The 18,454-nt window shown below is 41.8% G+C and overlaps 1 protein-coding gene across 3 annotated transcripts in view; it reads left to right on the top strand.

Moving 5' to 3' along the window:
* ILRUN (inflammation and lipid regulator with UBA-like and NBR1-like domains) overlaps nt 1-18,454 on the top strand; it is a 51,549-nt gene that overhangs the window by 10,578 nt on the left and 22,517 nt on the right. For all 3 annotated transcript variants that reach the window (XM_065402668.1, XM_065402669.1, XM_065402670.1), the window contains 2 exons: nt 11,048-11,202; nt 16,360-16,557. In XM_065402668.1, the coding sequence (XP_065258740.1) occupies nt 11,048-11,202; nt 16,360-16,557 (353 nt within the window). The remainder of the gene's footprint in view (nt 1-11,047; nt 11,203-16,359; nt 16,558-18,454) is intronic.

The following is an 18,454-nucleotide window of genomic DNA, read 5'->3' on the forward strand; positions in this document are numbered from 1 at the left end:
CTGCCCCTGACTGCCCCCCGCCACCCCATCCAACCCCCTGCCTTCCTGACTGCCCCCCCCGGGACCCCTACCCCCATTCAACCCCCCTGTTCCCTGCCCTCTGACCGCCCCGCCCCCTGACCACCACCACCCCGAACTCTTCTGCCCTCTATCCAACCCTCCCACACCTCCTTACCGTGCTGCCTGGAGAACTGGTGGCTGGCTGCGCTACAGCTGTGCTGTCCAGAACAGCAGGAGAGGCAGCCACGCTGCCCGGTGGGAGCCAGCCACGCCACTGTGCAGCACAGAGCACCGGATCAGGCTGGGCTCTGCAGCTGTGCTGCCCCAGGAGCTCGCAGCCCCGCCGCCCAGAGCATTGCGCTGGCGGCGCGGTGAGCTGAGGCTGTGGGACAGGGGGACAGCGGGGGAGGGGCCGGGGGCTAGCCTCCTGGGCCAGGTGCTCAGGGCGCCAGGCAGGAGGGTCCCGCGGGCTGTAGTTTGCCCACCTCTGCCCTACACCCACACACCCTGAAATTAGTAAAAATCATGAGACCATAGGTTAGATTACTCAAAATGCCATCTTAAGCAATTTTTACTTATAGAGTACAAAAGATCCCAAACCATCAAACTTTCTTTCCTCCCTCATACCTCAGGGAGTTAACCTAATAATTTACCATTTAAAACAAATAAACTTCCAGCCTGTGATTGACATACCATATAATTTTACTTGTTGAGCTGTGGACCTCTCAAAAATTGGGTGGGTGTGAAATGGAAGTGGAGGCAGACAACTGTAGTGGAAGGAATTGAGGATACTATCATTTTAGTCCAGCTGAGATCCAATACATGCCTGAACTTGTTCTGTTTCTGTAGGTTATACTCCTTTATTTTAATGCAGACATTTATAGATGGGAGGCATAACTGAGGAGTTGCTGGTGTTACTAGAATCTTTTGCACACTTGTGGGCTTTGATATATCTTTGTCACACTGTGAAGTGTATTGCTCTTCTGATGCTGTTGCCTATTTCTAATGGCCGCAAGTAGCTAAGGACTCCCACTGTGACATTCTCAAAATACTTCCCCCCCACACTTAAAGCTTCTGACCACCTGCTTAGGATGGTTCAGCTGCTGGAGATGGCTGTGTGGGTTTCTGTGTCTTTTTTCATAATGTCACGGTATTGATTCTGTCACTGAACTTGCTTTCCGTTGTTTGGCAAGATAAAATGCTCAACCAGGTGCAGGTGGGGTGGTAGGTAATGGTTAAACTATGCATGTGTTCATTAGTACTTTTAGACAGGCTTCCTAAAGGAAAGCCGCATGGATTGATTTAAATCACTGATGTTAATCATGATTTAAATCAGCAAGCAGAAAACCTTGATTCAAATAATAAATTTTATTCTTGTTTTTCATTTGTACTTCAGTTATTTTCTTTAAAAGGTTGATTCTCATTGGTTGGTAACCATTAAAACATGTTAATTTGCAACTTAAATATAGCCTTTACACTAAAGTTGGTATTACTATTTGCTAACCAGGATATATTATATGTATACAATTTAACCCATTATATAGTTTAATATGCATTTATTCACATTCTTGACTTTTACATTTTTTTATTGTTAGAAAGTGGTGGATGATTCAGTTCGTATTACTGGCTTAATTTTTAACTTGTGACTTATATCAAACTGCATTTGAATGGAAATTGGAATTCAGTTAAAAATGGACAAAAATATCTTTTTTGAAATTGTTTTTCACTTAAAACTACCACAATATGCTGATATTTAGGAAAAAAGTGAGTATATCAAGACATGTTTAAAAACATTTATTAAACTAAGGCATTAGTACTTGTAGTTAATATATTGAATGGATTGTTTCTGGTTAAGGCTAAGATTTTGCCGTGGATATTTTTAGTAAAAGTCAGGGACAGGTCACCGGCAATAAAAAAAAAAAAAAAAAAAAAAAAAAAAAAAAAAAAATTCACTGAAGCCCTCGACCTGCCTCTGACTTTTACAAAAAAAAATCCCTTAGAAAATGGGAAGGGGCTGGGCATCTGCGGGGTGGCTGGGAGCTCCGCACCCCCTCCAGGGTCCCTCCCCTGCCCCGCCGGGGAGCTGCTGGGGTACCCCTGCGGCCCATGGTGGCTTTGAGCTTGAGGGCCCGCTGCCTCAGGAGGTGGGTGTACCTCACAACTCCCTGCCACTGCGGGAGGTGGCGGGACCATTCAGCTCCCAGTTGCCTGGGCTGAAGTCACAGAGGTCTTTGGAAGTCACGGATTCCATGGCCTCCCTGACAAAATCGTAGTGTTGTTTCTCATCACCATATGCTTCGTGATTTTAGAACTAGTAGATCACATCCTCTCTCACCCAGTTCTTATTCGTAGATTGCTTTACTCTTCCAGTCTTTCCTCCTTCAATTTCTAATCGGTTTCTCAACTTTGAATGAAGTATTCATTGAACTGAACTAGCTGAATGAACTGAAATGAAGAAAATACTTTCTCTGCATCTGCAAAAGTCTACTGCTGTCAGAAGCTGGTTTGGCACTTTAACAAACTCTGGTTTCAGCTGCTTAGCCAGTGACTTCCACCAGATCAGTGGTTAGACTTTATTTACAACTTTGGCAGCAAACGTGTTTGCTTAATACTGATTTTTTAAAATTGATTTAAATGATTTTAGTATAGTACGTGTAGGTCTTAATATAGGGTTGTCATTTTAAATAGGTTTATTTTTAAAAAGAAAAATGTATGTAATTTAGATGTTAAAAATCCATTTTTTATCTACCTTGAAGAAAAGTGATTCTCACTTTTCATGTGTGGAAAGCAGTGACAATTACATAAAATCTTACATAGAGTCTGTTTCCCTCCCTTGCACTCTCTCTGAGTAGGGTACAGCATATATATTGCCTATTAGCTGGGCCATTCATTCTGCAGAAAATCAGTGTAGATTTCTCTGCCCTTCCTGGAAAACCCAGTTTGGTATTTGGAACCAGCTATTTGCAGCAGAGACCTTGAATGATTTTGCTTTTCTGATAACAGTTCTTGGGAGACTGCTAATCAGGGAACGTGAAATAGTTGAACTAAAAACTTCGGCTTCCCTCAGAGTGTGTGTGTGTGTGTGTGTGTCTCGTGGATCATCCAAATTCCCATAAATCACAAATTCCTACAGATTTTTTTGAAAGAGGAGTCAAGAGTGAAAATTTCTGTAACTCATGTCAAAATATGGGTTTAGGGAATGTCTATCACGAGCCAGTTGGTGATGGATTAACACATCCAGTTTTATAAAACTTCTTTTGTCTTTCCACTTAGCCACCACGTCTCATGCCTGCTAAAAACATTTAGTGTTAGCTTTCTCTCACTTTGGATTTTCTAATGCTTTCTTTCCAATTCCTTGGCCCTCTCTCAAGGATATCCCATTGAGGAGTCTGCTCTTTGAGAATCAGCAGGATAGTTGTGTGTTTTCCTATTTTGACCATCGTCTCAGTAGTACCACTCCAGTTTTCCAGCAGCTGGGGCAAATAAAGTAAACAGCAGGTGTTGCATATCAGCAGGTCAGTGGTAAGGAGCAGAACAACCCCAGGTAACTTGTTATAGAGTTCCATTACCGAGGAAGGAGAAATAGTTCATGTACTTTTGATACTGTCTCACATGACCTTCTCATAAACAAACTAGGGAAATGCAACCTAGATGGCGCTACTTATAAGGTGGGTGTATAACTGGTTGGAAAACCGTTCCCAGAGAGTAGTTATCAGTGGTTCACAGCCTTGCTAGAAGGGTATAATGAGCGGGGATCAATTCTGTTTATAAGGTTTGCGGACGATACCAAACTGGGAGGGGTTGCAAGTGCTTTGGTGGATAGGATTAAAATTCAAAATGATCTGGACAAACTGGAGAAATGGTTTGAAGTAAATAGGATGAAATTCAATAAGGACAAATGCAAAGTACTCCACTTAGGAAGGAACAATCAGTTGTACACAGGGCCAGCTCCAGTGTTTTTGCCGCCCCAAGCGGCAAAAAAAAAAAAAAAAAGCCATGATCAGCGGCACTTCAGCGGCAGCTCTATCCTGCTGCTTCATAATTCAGCGGCAATTCGGCAGCAGGCCCTTCCCTCCGAGAGGGACTGAGGGACCTGCCGCTGAAGAGCCGGACGTGCCGCCCATTTCCGTTGGCCGCCCCAAGCACCTGCTTGCTGCGCTGGTGCCTGGAGCCGGCCCTGGTTGTACACATACAAAATGGGAAATGACTGCCTAGGAAGGAGTACTGCAAAAAGGGATCTGAGTGTCATAGTGGACCACAAGCTAAATATGAGTCAACAATGTAATGTGGTACTGTTCTGGGTACCACATTTCAGGAAAAATGTGGACAAATTTGAGTGAGTCCAGAGAAGAGCAACAAAAATGATTAAAGGTCTAGAAAATATGACCTATGAGGGAAGATTGAAAAAATTGGGTTTGTTTAGTCTGGAAAAGAGAAGACTGAGAGGGGACATAAGTTTTCAAGTATGTAAAAGGTTGTTAGAAGGAGGAGGGAGAAACATTGTTTTTCTTAACCTCTGAGGATAGGACAAGAAGCAATGGGCTTAAATTGCTGCAAGGGAGGTTTAGGTTGGACATTAGGAAAAACTTCCCTAACAGTCAAGGTGGTTAAGCACTGGAATAAATTGCCTAGGGAAGTTGTAGAATCTCCATCATTGGAGATTTTTAAGAGCAGGTTAGAAAAATACCTGTCAGGAATGGTCTAGATACTTCTTAGTCCTGCCATTAGTGCAGGGGATTGGACTAGATGACCTCTTGAGGTCCCTTCCAGTCGTATGATTCTATGCTGTTTCTTTCTTTTGCATATTTTCTCTTAACTGTTTTCACATGAAGCACCTAGCTGAGCATTGCAGTTCCCGGGGATGTTTTGTGCAAGGATCTGCAAAGAATAAAAGAAAAGAAAATTCACAGCAGCTATATTATTGAAGAATTCAAAAAGGCTGCAAAAGTGCCTCTGTATAACATTGTTTTGCATCTAATATTCAATGCTGTAGCTCTTGATTTATTCTTGCATCACTCTTCTGCTCTGCTTTTCTGTAGGAGGAGCAAGGGTTGTGATTTACTTGTTTTTTGTACTCTTGTTAGGTAGATGGAACTAGATGGTGGTGTGGCTATAGGGATGGGGAGAAGCCAATAAAAGATCAGTATGTAAATTTCTGTAGTTACTGAACTATTATGGAGATGAATCACTAACTTTGAACAGTATTTTTGTGCTCTGATCTGTATTTATATAGTATCTTTCATCAAAGGATTTCAGAGAACTTTACAGACAAGAATTAATCTCACAAGTCACTTAAGCAATAGTATATTTTATTCCCCATTGTGAATGTTTTCCTTATGAAGTCTTAAAACATGACAGAATGCATTTGAGTAAAATTCACCCATAGGGTGTATACTGTCCTGCAGTTCAGTTCATACCCCTAGTTCAGAAGCTGAGTTTATGGCAAACAAAGTGCCTTTCCGCATGTCGACCTCGCTTGGTGACTAGAGGAGTATTATTGGAAGCCCACAATTAATAGATACTACACAGTTCATTCACATTCAGCTTGCCCTTGACTAGTTTGAAGCTGAGAAGGTTGACACTGATATCCAGATTGTCTATATTCTCTCTTACACTACAGTTGTAACATTCCTTTCTTTTCTTCTCTGGAGGGCACTCGCTATGTTAGAAATGAGCCTGGTAGTGAAGACCGAGACTCAAGTGAGAAAATAGCATAGTGTTTACAGCAGGGGACTGGTTATCATGATACTTACGTTCTGTTCCCTGCTTTGCTACCCATTCTGTGTGGCCTTAAGCAAGTTACCACCTCTGCCTCTTTTTTTCTCCACGTGGAAAAGAGGGATCATAGTAGCCTACCTTGTAAGGGAGAATGAGGCTCAATTAACATCTGTACACGTGCTTTGAAAAGTACCCTATAAATGCATACTTCATAGAGATTTGCCTGAAATGACAGAAAATAAGAGCTGCTTACAGTCTAACCAAAGTCTGGACAAAAGAGGTGGGTGTGAGAAGGAAGGCATTTAGCTTACATGACTAATTTGGAGCTGCTCTGAAATAATTTATGAGTACTGTATGTTGACCTGGTTACTGGTTTGTTTTCTGTATGAATAGATTTAACTGAACAGAAGATTGTTTGAAAAAACAGGCAGGAAGGGAAAGAATGGTGCAACATTTGGAAGTTAAGGGACCATGCCAGGGCTATTAGCTTTTGCCTCCTCTCTCTAGCTAGCCCACAAAACTGGTTTGAACCAGGACAGATGAAAAGAACTCCTGGCAGGTTTAAAAAAAAAAAAAATTCTCTTGAGAGTGTATAGTTGTTTGGGGGACTATGACACAGACACTGCCTGGGGGTTTCTGAAGAAGTTAGTCCAGCCTAAGTTACCATCGGGGGTGGTAAACTTTTGTGCAAGATAGATTTGTGTAGTGTTTTCTATTTTAAAATTCTTTTTCTCAAAATTCTTTGTTTCTATTGTTCAACAATACTTGGAATTTAAGAAGGCTGTCTGGTCACTCTTTTCACCACAGGTTACAGGCTCCCGAAGGAAAGAATTGCAGGTGCTGAACCCAGTTGGATTGGCAAAGTAAGCACAGTCAACACATGGGGTACCATAGCCTTGGGCCCCATCTAAGAGTGGGTGAATCGTGTGATTCCACCTGAAATACGTAAAGGCACAAGGCCCAGGGACTGCACTCAGTGAGACCAGAAAGCAGACAAAGGAGCAGCTAACCCTGGAACCGTGACAGATTACTCATGTGGATAATGTTGGTTAAGTTTGGCACTTGTCTTAACAGTTCCAGATTTATTATTATAACTTTGTCATCTAGGGAGGAGAAGGCCTGGGTGAATAGTGAGTTTTGAGGAAAGATTTAGTGAAGAGTGAGGTGGGCTGTCATACTGGAAGAGGGCTGCTGCTCCAGATGTAGGGCAGAGTAGTTGAAGGAATGAAGTCAAGGGGTTTGTGGAAGTGGGAGGGGATAACAGGATCTCATGCATAAATCAGGAGTTTGTAAGATCATAAATCCTTCAGAGAGGGGGCCTTGTTTTCATACCTGTCTCTAAAGTGCTTCACACACTGGTGTGATACACGTAAATAGTAATAGGGAGGGAGGACAGAAACTTAGACAAGAGGTGGCACCATGCAGGGCCTCAAATGTGCTTGTTTGGACTTGAAACCAATGAAGGGATTTTTGAGAAGAGAGATGAAAATCAACTTTTAAGTAGAGCCCTACGTGGATACAAATTTTGTATCCACATCCGATCTGCAGACATGGTCCGCGGATATCTGCAGATCTCTGCTTTTAAGTATTTTTCTAATTTTCAAAGTTTGCACTTGTAAATGTCTCTGGTACTGAATTGGCGGTATGGAGTTATTGGTGGGGAACTGAATCAGGGTTGCCTGTGGTTTTGTAGCTCAAGGTTCAGATGGTTTACTAGTGTGTCCATCTGCTGGTGCAAGGTGTGATTTCCCAAAAGAAGTAGTATCATGTTTAAGCCCATACTCCATTTGATGTCTGCCAAAAGACAAAGACAACAAGGAAATGTTGCTGTCTAATCTGTTTGCTGGTTGTGTAACCAGGCAGTGCATGACTTATGCCATACTGCCTCACAGTAGAATCTCTTAGAGCAGTTCAGTGTCAAAGCATTCTCCTGCTTGAACTTTGGAGATTTGCTTTGTCATTCTCCTGCTATTTTTCTACGTTGTTACTTTCATTTTCTGTTTAGTCTCTAGAAATTTCCTTGAATCCTCCATTGGGAGGGCCCAAGCATTTAAAAAAACAAAGCAAAACCCAAGTCTTTGTGTGGAGGGGGGGCTGGCAGACAGGTAGGGTGACCAGACAGCAAGTGGGAAAAATCGGAGCCTATATAAGAAAAAGACCCCAAAATCAGGACTGTCCCTATAAAATCGGGACATCTGGTCACCCTACAGGCAGGGAGGGAGGGGTTGTGATACCTGGACACACTGGGACAGCAAGTCTCCTTTTCAGCTTGCATCTTGTTCAGTAGGTTTTTTATTAAATGCTGCAGCAGACTCTGAATTGTTTCCCAGTGGCAAAGCAAGCTGATGAAATATGACACAGGGATGGGAAGAGACTTGGCAGAGGGCCTTGATGCACAAATAGCCCACTACCCTCTGAAGTATGCTTACAGCCAAGCAAACAGAAAACAAAATACTACAGGCTGCTTTCAGAATTGCTGTACAATTTCCCCTCAAGATCTGTCTCTTGTTTCCTTGTTTTTTTTCACCTTAGTGCAATGGTTTTATTGCTTGTGTGCTGCACACTTGGGATCAGACATTTTAGGATGTCTGGAGATTTATCTCTGTGTGTGTATGGATGGAGAGGAGGAAGTAGTGCAGTAGTACCATGTCTGGCTACGGTAATATCTTTAACCTTGGGTCAGGGTAATGTGGGGAAGAAATTTCAGTGAAGACTGAAGTCTAGATCATGGTGTTAACCGGTTGAGTGAACGGTAACCTTTTGGCACAGCTCCAGCGTGAGTTATGTAGATCTTGTTCAGTGTATAAGCAACAGGCATCTGATGATGTAAAACCAAGCATTTGTCTTCATTTATTGGCTAATGTGACATGCACCCTTCCTGTAGCATTTGACTGAGCTGGCTGTTTTAAATATAGTCCTATCTTTCCTAAGTAGAAAATGCCTAGAGTGGAATAATGGCTTATAGTATAAAATGCATTGATTGTGTGTCAATGAAAATCTTGCATGGTGGCTATTATGATCAGAGTCTGCTCTGTGCTAGGTAAAACCTAACAGTAATAATAATAAAAAATCCTTAACCTGTTTGACTGCCTAAAACTACCTATTATGTCCTGCAGGACATTCCTCCAGTGTCACCTGATGCATTGGGTACATTCTCCATGACTTAAACAGGATGCAAGTTAGCCACAATCACTGCTGCATTAACATGTATTTATACCTAAGCTCTCTATCCCCTCTTCCCCCAGTCCTGATAGCTTCTATAGACATACCTAATTTTCGTATAAGATAATTACTACTTTTACCTTAAGCAGTTAGCTAGTATTGGGGGGGCGTGTGTCTAGTGGGCTGTTTCCATTATGAGGGGAGATTGATGATAGGTAACTCTTTGCAACCCTGTTTATTTAAAAAGAGCATCAGAACAGCCATACTGGGTCAGACCAATCGTCCATCTAGCCCAGTATCCTATCTTCCATCAGTGGCCAGTATCAGGTGCTTCTGGCAGTTGGAGGTTTAGGAACACCCAGAGCATGGGGTTGTGTCCCTGACCATTTTGGCTAATAGCCATTCATGGAGTTATCTTCCATGAACTTCGGTAATTCTTCTTTGAACCCAGCTATACTTTAGACCTTCAAATGTTCCATGACAACGAGTTTCCACAGACTGGTTGTGCATTGTGTGAAGAAGTACTTCCATTTATTTGTTTTAAACCTGCTGTCTATTAACTTCATTGGGTGACCCCTAGTTCTTGTGTTGTGCAAAGGGGTAAATAACAGTTTATCATTCACTATCTCTACACCATTCATGATTTTACAGACCTCTATCAATCTCTTAGTCATCTCTTTTCTAAGGTGAACGGTTCCGGCCTTTTTAGGCTCTGTCTACATTACCACTTACTTTGGTATAACTGTGTCGCTCAGGGATGTGAATAAGCCACCCCCCTGAGTGAGCTAAGCACCGATGTGGACAGTGCTATGTTGGTGCTCGTTGGGAGTGGATTAATTAAGTCGACGGGAGAGCTCTCTGTCAGCTTAGAGCAGGTGCAGCTGTGCCACTGTAAACTCTCTTATGTAGTCATAGCCTCAATCTCTCTTCATATGGAAGCCGTTCCATACTCCTGATCATTTCTGTTGCCCTTTTTTGCACCTTTTTCAATTCTAATATACTTTTTTTGGGGTGATGAATGTACACAAACTCCTGCTTCCCTGAACACATCAGAAATCAAACAGGAGGCAGTTTCTTTGCTTGCTGCTCCTAGCCTCTCTTCAGTCACTCTACCCAAAAAGCCCTCTTTGCTTTCTGTCAGGGTCATGCTGCAAGTGCTTCTCTTTCTGTTTCTTTGGCTTTCTGACAAGCTTCTCTTTACCTGTTCTCTGGGTAGTTCTGCTTACAGACCCACACATTCTACACCAAACAATATCCAGCCCCCTTGCATTTGCATTCTGCTCCCAGTGAAACCTCTCTACTTGCATAGGTCAGCTTCTGACAGGCCTTGTATGTGGCCTGTGTTTTTGAGTGGTTGCTCCTATGGACTCGTTTATTTTAATCTAAAGAGGAGCTTAACTGCTTCTTACCTGTATCCCGAATGAGGGGCAGCTGTTACACGCAGCATCTTCAATAAAGCTTCACCCAACCTCCATTGCAACAGTACCTTTTACCCAAGGATCTTGCAGCACTGAAAACTCTCACAGTGTGCCCGCGAGGTATTATCTCTGTTTTAGATGGGTAAACTGAGAGGTTAAGTGACTTGCCTGAAGCTCACAATAGTGTAGCCTGGAATTGAAGCTAGGAGTTCTGAATCCTCATCCCATCCTTTGTCCTTTCTTTTGAAATTGCTGATCAAATTACTTAATTTCTAAAGTATTCACTATGGCTCTAGAGGCCATAACATTGAATGGTGCTCCAAGATGTGTGTACTGCTGCAGGCTTCTTCCGTCATCTGATCTATTGCATCTTAAGTACACTCTGTCTGAAATAGATTATAAGCACCGTGGAGCTGGGACTGTGTTCAGGACTGAGTATGCTGTCAGCAGTAAATAAATAGGCTCCTTGATTGGAATTCCTGCCATTCTGTGTATAACCATGCATCTTGAAAGCAGCAGGGCCTGTATCATAGCAATACAGCAATTGAGTAATCACGCATGTGATTTTTGTGCTTCATCCATCCCACATAGCCAGAGGATCAGAAGACCTTGTACTCCAAAATTAACCTAACGGAACTAATGCTCTTTAATTTTTTTGTTTAACTTTAAGAGATGGAGTATATAAGCCCTTGAGAGTGACCTGATTCAATTGGTCTGTGCTTAAGGCTGCATTCTGTTTTGCTTTCCAGGAACCTACAAGCAGCCATTGGAGCCTATTATGACTTTGAGAGTCCGAACATCAATGTGCCCTCCATGTCCTTTGTTGAAGATGTTACCATAGGAGAAGGGGAGTCAATCCCTCCTGATACCCAGTTTACAAAAACATGGAGGATACAAAACACAGGTAAATGGGGGTAAATCTTTCCTTTTTCATTGAACTGAGCTGGAAACTTGATTGAAACAAAGATCCACTTGTTTAAAATGATCTTTTGTTCCGCAGTAATAAAGTTATTTCATATCAAGGTGTTAATGAAGGGGGAGTCTTTCAAAGACACAAGGGGCAGCTAAGTGCCCAAATACCATTGAAAGTCAATGGTAGTTAGGTGCCTACCTTTTTGGTGCCTTTGAAAATGTTCACCTTTTTGGACACTGACGTTTGGGCAAAATGGAAGCATGTTATGTTGACAGGTGGGGAGCTGTAATTTCTGTCTTATCTACCGTAACTCCCCGAGGAAGCTTAGTCTGGAGATGTTGTAATGCCAAGGCCTATATATAGGTTAGAAAGAAAAGAAAGCAAATGTGATGTGATATCTGCTTCCCAGCCCCTTCCTCTTCTCCCTTCCTCACTGTCTTTCCCAGGAGGGTTCTTTTGTGTTGGAGGTAACATGACGGGATAGAGCCAGATGGGGTCTATATGGGTTTAGAAGGACCTTACAATCTCTTTTTTTTTTCGGTCCCAGGCTCAATCACTTCAGCAGTTTCCATCCCTCTAAACGGGATTGATATTTTCTGTTGTTCCCTTCGTTAGTACATAGTTTATTGGGTGTATTTACTTTGAGCTCTGTGTAAGAACAGTAGCCTGGTAGCACCATTGTATTTATGGGGATGTTCGTTTTCCTGTTCAGACCTTCAGGATATCCAACAGTCAAAACAGAACATTTCAAACTCGGAGGACAAGGAATTTGTGATGCAAATTCTCAGTCTGAAAGTAAAACCATGTGACCTAGAAGTGGTCCTAAAATTGTTCAGTTGTTTCTGTTGATGGAATTCTTTATTCTTCTAGTTCTTCTTCTATCCCTATGCTGTATACTAAACTTAGGAAGGCGCATTTAATTGGGATGATAGTTGTATTAGAACAACTCTCTAGGAACAGATTTAGCCTTACTATAGTGAATGGAATGAGTGGTGCTCTGGAGCCAGATCGTACACCACTGAAATCAATAGCTTTGCCACAGACTCCAATTGGAGCATGATTAGCCCTTGCATGGGGACAGTGTTATCCAATATTCTGATTCAGACAGATGCACGTGACCAGCTACGGTGTTCCGTGGTCTTTTGAGTTCCCGTCTCTTACTACAGAATTTGCCAAGTAAAGATGAAATCCAAGGGCAGTTATTTTCTTAGGTATTCATTCAGTACGGGATTTCTTATTTTCAAACTTTTCTCTCTCTTAAAAAAGGCTCTTCTAATCAGAATCTCTTCCAGCAAGAGGATGGAAACAGTTTACCTTTAAAAAGGGATATTTTTCAGCAAATTAACTCAGCCCATTTAAAATCAGAATTGTTTTATTTAAACTCCTTGAAACTCACGAGCAGCCAGTATGTTAGAACTGCATTTCATTCGTTTTTTGTGTGTGGTCTGTACACTGTCCCTTCAATTAAATGTGGGACACTTTATAGAACCCATGAGAGTGTCAAGAAATCAGTGGAGGTGATGCAACTCTGAGAAGAGATGGTGTAAGCTCAGACTAAATTACTCTCATTGCAAGGCTGTGACAGTTGCAATTCTATTAAAACTGTCTGAATTGTGTGAAATTAGGAGCAGAGTAATCTTGTGGCAGTTCCTAAAGGAGAGGATGTGATGCAAGTTTGTGGAGACAACATTCCGGTGTGAGGTGAGCCAAAACAGTCATCTCCGTGTGAGTCTGAAGTGAGGCCAGGCAAAATAAACTCTCAGCGCTTATCTACTGAGATGTAATTACGGGAGGAAAATGAGATCCGTGGTTTCAAAGGGAGATAATACTTTGTCCTCGAGTGCTGCAATGACCGGCTGTCGTATGAGTAGTTAACCTGTGTATCTGAATTTAATTGTCATGCTTTTGCTGCTTCTGTGCAGAATGATAGCATAACAAGGACTAATGTTCTTAATCGTGTGTGAGCAAATTACAGCTGTGTTAAAAATCATAAATGACTCTTCATGCCACAGAACTTGGAGCACTGTATAGTAATATGCTAAACATTATAAAACAAACGATATTAAAGCCCACCATCCTAAAAACTTAGACTTGGATACAGGACATAAGGGCAAGAAGTGAGGTAAAGAGAGACTCAACACTTTGTAAGCTGGCGATCCTATGAAAAAATATCTATTGCAGAGAGAGGGTTTAGGTGTCATATTGGACTTTCCTGTGTGTATTTGGTGGCTGTTTGGGTAAAATGGAAAGGTGACTGTGGAGCACTTTATTTCTAATGTGCAAAACTATTTGGCAAATCTGTACGTTTACGATGTATATAATATATGGACAGTTAGTGTCAAATATGAGACATTCTTGACAAGTGATGAGGGATAGATCCAGGGGGAACAAGTTTTTCACCTTAGCAACCCCCACAGTAAAGGCACTATAATCTTCTCAGCAGTTGAGGAGGAGTTTCCTAAAAGTCCTGGTCCTGTCTAAGCTTCAGAACCTTTCAGGATGAGGCTGGAAAATACTAGCTCCAAATGAAATCCCCATACGTGAGATCTACTGTTGACTGACAGACTTGTTTCTAGTAACTAAAAACCCTTTGCTTCCCCGTCCTCATTCTCTTGTTTTTTTTCCCTTTGTTTTTATGGTTACGTCATAAAATCCCTCCCACAAGTGACAGATGTGCCTTCATGAAAACGTGGATTTTCAGTTTCTTAAATTTTTTTTTCTAGATTAATTGTTAGATACAGTGAATTTTATGTTGTCTTTAAAATTTGTTTCCCTTCCTAAAGTCCTTGGGTCTTGTAGGATGTGGGTAGGGAGTTGAAAGAAACAGTTTCAACTTAGAATTCCTTGGTTTTTGTGGCTTCCTGTCAAAACCAAACTTTGTTTTGGCTTCCACCAGGGCTAAAGCATTACTTTATTTTGTAAATTTTGGCTATAACAATACTTCGCCTTATCCACAAAGGCCAGACTACACTGTTACAACTTGGTTTAGCTTCAATCCAGGTTTTTGTGGTGGTGGTGTTACTGTGCAGATTAGGCCAGTGTCTTACATTTAAAAAATATTTTAATTAATACTTAATATCCAAGGACTGGAATGTTCAAGATTAGATCTTGCTAGGTAGATGCTGAAGTGAAGCCAAGATTCTTAATGATCCTGCAGCAACCCTTGATTAAATGACTTCAGTTCTAAAACATGAAAAAAACAGAGTGAGGCATCGCTTTGAGGGATTTGGTGTGGCAGAGCTGCATTCTGTCTGATGCAGAGAGCAGAGCTGTTGTGTACTCAGTTGGTTGAACAGGTCAATTAGAGTTCTGTAAGCATGTAGTTCTGTTTATGAATAAACTGGTTTCAGGCAGGGGCTTTTTGCCTGTTATCAAAAACTAAGGTCCAGTCCTCCTGCAGTGTGATAGTCTTTTTGCAGGCTAGCCAATCTTGTATAATAGCACTAAAGAATCACCCCGATTCAGCAGACTTACTTTCATCTCCCAGTCTACCTCTAACTGCTGCAAGCTCCTTTGGACAGTTAGTGCAATCTGTCATCTCCTGAGAAATGCATGTACTGAAATAGAATGACACAATCATCATTTTGTTTTAATGGCGCTTATCAGCTATAGCACTCTAAGCACATGGCAAACTTAAAGCCATTAAAACTGATAAAAATCACACATTATTTAAACCAAAACCATGTTGCCAGGCTGCACACCCTTTCACACAAAAGTCGTCACACTCCATAACTCCCACACATCACAGCATAAGGCCTGCTAATCATTCAGATCTTCCTTTTCCAAGGATCCCCAACCTTCTTGCTGTTTCTAACTGTAGCTGGATCCAAAGATAGCTGCCCTGATCCCATTCCAACTATCTCGCACTGATACTTCCTCAGTTGATGGTTTTCTCTCTAGGTCCAAACCCCACAAATCATGATTCACTGCCATGCCCTTGCTGCAGTACCTCCAGAGAATAGCCGACTTTATGGAAGTCTCTCTCAAGGAATGCTCCTACAAGATGTCCCTTGGTCACTAATACCTATCCAGAGTTGCCATCTCAGCATAGGCTTGCAATAATCATATATGTCTGTCCAAGTTTCTCTGCAGCCCATGGACTTCCCTAAACTGCTCCCATTAACTTAGAGCAGGCAGAATGCAATCCCTACAGCCCAAAGACCAAATTTCTCAGTTCAGCTCATATCACATTCTCAGAGCAAGAGAGTATCCAAATGCCCTGTTGACACTGATCTTCACACACCCACTGGAGCCATGCTCTACAACTCTTTCAAAGCCATTCTCCTCAGTTTTTCCATCTCACCATCCTCTCCTCTTTTGCCGTTGCATGAAACTGCTGCATCTGCCCTCAAATGAGCTGTTGCATGTGCACCAAATACCACTTTGCGCCATTCCTTCATGCTATACAACATCAGCCCCTAGAACGTCAATCTAAACTTGGATCTCAGTATACGCTGTCAGAGTTCAGCCACACCATCATGGAGCTGGGAGGGGCTCACTGCAGGAAAGAGAAATAAAACAATATAGAAGATGTTATTTCTAGTTCACAAATTTACAAACAGGGAGCACAAAAGCATTTGCTCTTCCCAAGACTGCCAACAAACTGAAAAAGGAACATGCCCCCCTGGAGGAAAATGTCTTGTATGTTTCCTATTAAAATATTTTCAGTTATGCAATGGGGAGGACAAAAACAGTAAAATTAAGATGAAAAACTAGCTGGTCATCTTCATTGAGTGCTATATGTGTCCCCAATGGGGCTAAAGTGCAGCTGAATGTGTCATCACAGGTATCACTCAGATATGTTGATTACTGTTGGACTTTGTTAAACCACTGCTCTGGGTTTCTTAATTTTTAAAGGACTTGTGCATATTCTACAGGTCTTTCCTTTCAGTTGGTTATGTGCTGGAACAGTTATGTTTTGTATGAAAATCTTTCTCTCCCCTTGCTGTTGTATGAGAACTAGAAAATTTGACTAGGTTGGTATCTGTTAGCCAACTTGACATCTCCTTGACTGTTTAACAGAGCAGTGTAACTAATTTAATAAAATGTTTATCTACTCGAGCAGGCACTTGCCAGAAAAGAAGCCGATGCGAAGTCGCTACAGTTGCATTGTCACTGACACTTTAATACTTTTTTCTGCTCAATCAGGGACAGAGGCATGGCCCCCAGGGGTTTGTCTTAAGTACGTCGGGGGAGACCAGTTTGGCCATGTAAACATGGTGATGGTCAGGTCGCTAGAGCCCCAGGAGATTGCAGATGTCAGCGTTCAGATGTGCAGCCCCAGCACAGCGGGAATGTATCAGGGACAGTGGCGCATGTGCACTGCTACAGGACTCTATTATGGAGGTAAGTTATTCCTCTCTTTGCAGTTCTCTCTTATTTGTAATGCTCCCAAAGCATACAAGGTAGGAGCCTTCATCCCTGTATTGCTGTTGGCCAAATACTTGCTGGTATCCCAGTCACCCTCCTAATATCCAAATGATAATCTAGAGGTACTGTAACTTTTATTCCTGTGTGTTTTAATGGAATAGCTGCCAATACAGCACCTCCCTCTGGCAAGGTGTGAGGAGCACTGGGCATTTTATTGTGATGGTCCTTGGTATATGTCCTGTGATAAAGTGCTGTCTTCAGCATCCCAGAAGGCCAGTATGTTAATCCTGAAGTACATTCAGATTGCATTCCCCATGTTTGTACTAGGAGTAGGAAGATGCAGATCTCAGATCCAAGAAACTAAACATAGAAAATGAAATGGTGAAGACCTATGAGTTGATCTAGATTATTCCCTTGGGACCAATGCTGGACTGTTCTCTTTACTTGATCCTTCAAGTTTTTTCCAATTCAGTTTTAAGAGTGGAACAAAAGAGTTTTCACCAGTTTTCATGGAAGACTATTTTACAGTCTAATTGTCCATATCAGGAATTTTTTTGCTCAAGTGAGAGCTGTTCAGTGCTCAGCACTTTTGAAAATCATGCAGCTTAGCTAGGCACCTAAGTATGGACTTTGAAGTCTAAGGGTTTATCTAAACTAGGAAGTTGTGCTGATTTTACTATAGTGGTATAATTAAAGTTGCTCAAATCCTGCCTTCCTTCCCCCAGTTTGGGTGCAGTTATAGTAGCATAGAAATATTTTACACTGCATGGCTATTCCCATGGCTGTTCCCAACTATACTGATTCAAAATGATCTGAACAAGCTAGAGAAATTATCTGAAGTAAATAGGGTGAAATTCAATAAGGACAAATGCAGAGTACTCCATTTAGGAAGGAACAATCAGTTGCACACATACAAAATGGGAAATGACTGCCTAGGAAGGAGTATTGTGGAAAGGGATCTGGGGGTCATAGTGAGTCAACAGTGTACCCCCTGTTGCAAAAAAAGCAAACATCATTCTGGGATGTATTAGCCGGAATATTTAAGCAAGACCTGAGAAGTAATTCTTCTGCTCTACTCTGTGCTGATTAGGCCTCAACTGGAGCAGTGTGTCCAGTTCTGAGCGCCATATTTCAGGAAGGATTTGGACTAATTGGAGATAGTCCAGAGAAGAGCAACAAAAATTATTAAAGGTCTAGAAAACATGACCTACGAGGGAAGATTGAAAAAATGGGGTTTGTTTAGTCTGGAAAAGAGAAGACTGAGGGGGAACATAACAGTTTTCAAGTATGTAAAAGGTTGTTAGAAAGAGGAGGGAGAAAAATTGTTTTTCCTTACCTCTGAGGATAGGACAAGTAAGGGCGGTTTAGGTTGGACATTAGGAAAAACTTCCTAACGATCAGGGTTGTTAAGCACTGGAATAAATTGCCTAGGGAGGTTGTGGAATCTCCATCACTGGAGATTTTTTAAGAGCAGGATAGACAAACGCCTGTCAGGAATGGTCTAGATAATACTTAGTCCTGCTATGAGTGCAGGGGACTGGACTAGATGACCTCTCAAAGTCCATTCCAGTCCTATGATTCTGTGATTTAAGGCTGGTCTACATTGCAGTTATACTGGCAAAACTTAAGTTGGTAAAAATAAATAAATAAATGGGTGAAAAAAATCATACCCTTAACTAAAATAGTTAGCCTAGTAAAACCTAAATGTAAACCAGCCCTAACCTCATGCACCTAGTTTTGGAAAACGTGGCCTGTATTTGGAAAGTACCTAAAATAGTTTGGACCTCACCTAAATAATAAATAACCCACTGTCCTCTTCTGCAGGGCACTTCACTCTTCTGAGATTTGCACTGAACCTTCACTGATACTAACG

Source organism: Emys orbicularis, chromosome 4, assembly GCF_028017835.1.
Source record: "Emys orbicularis isolate rEmyOrb1 chromosome 4, rEmyOrb1.hap1, whole genome shotgun sequence".
In the NCBI taxonomy this organism is placed as follows: Eukaryota; Metazoa; Chordata; order Testudines; family Emydidae; genus Emys; species Emys orbicularis.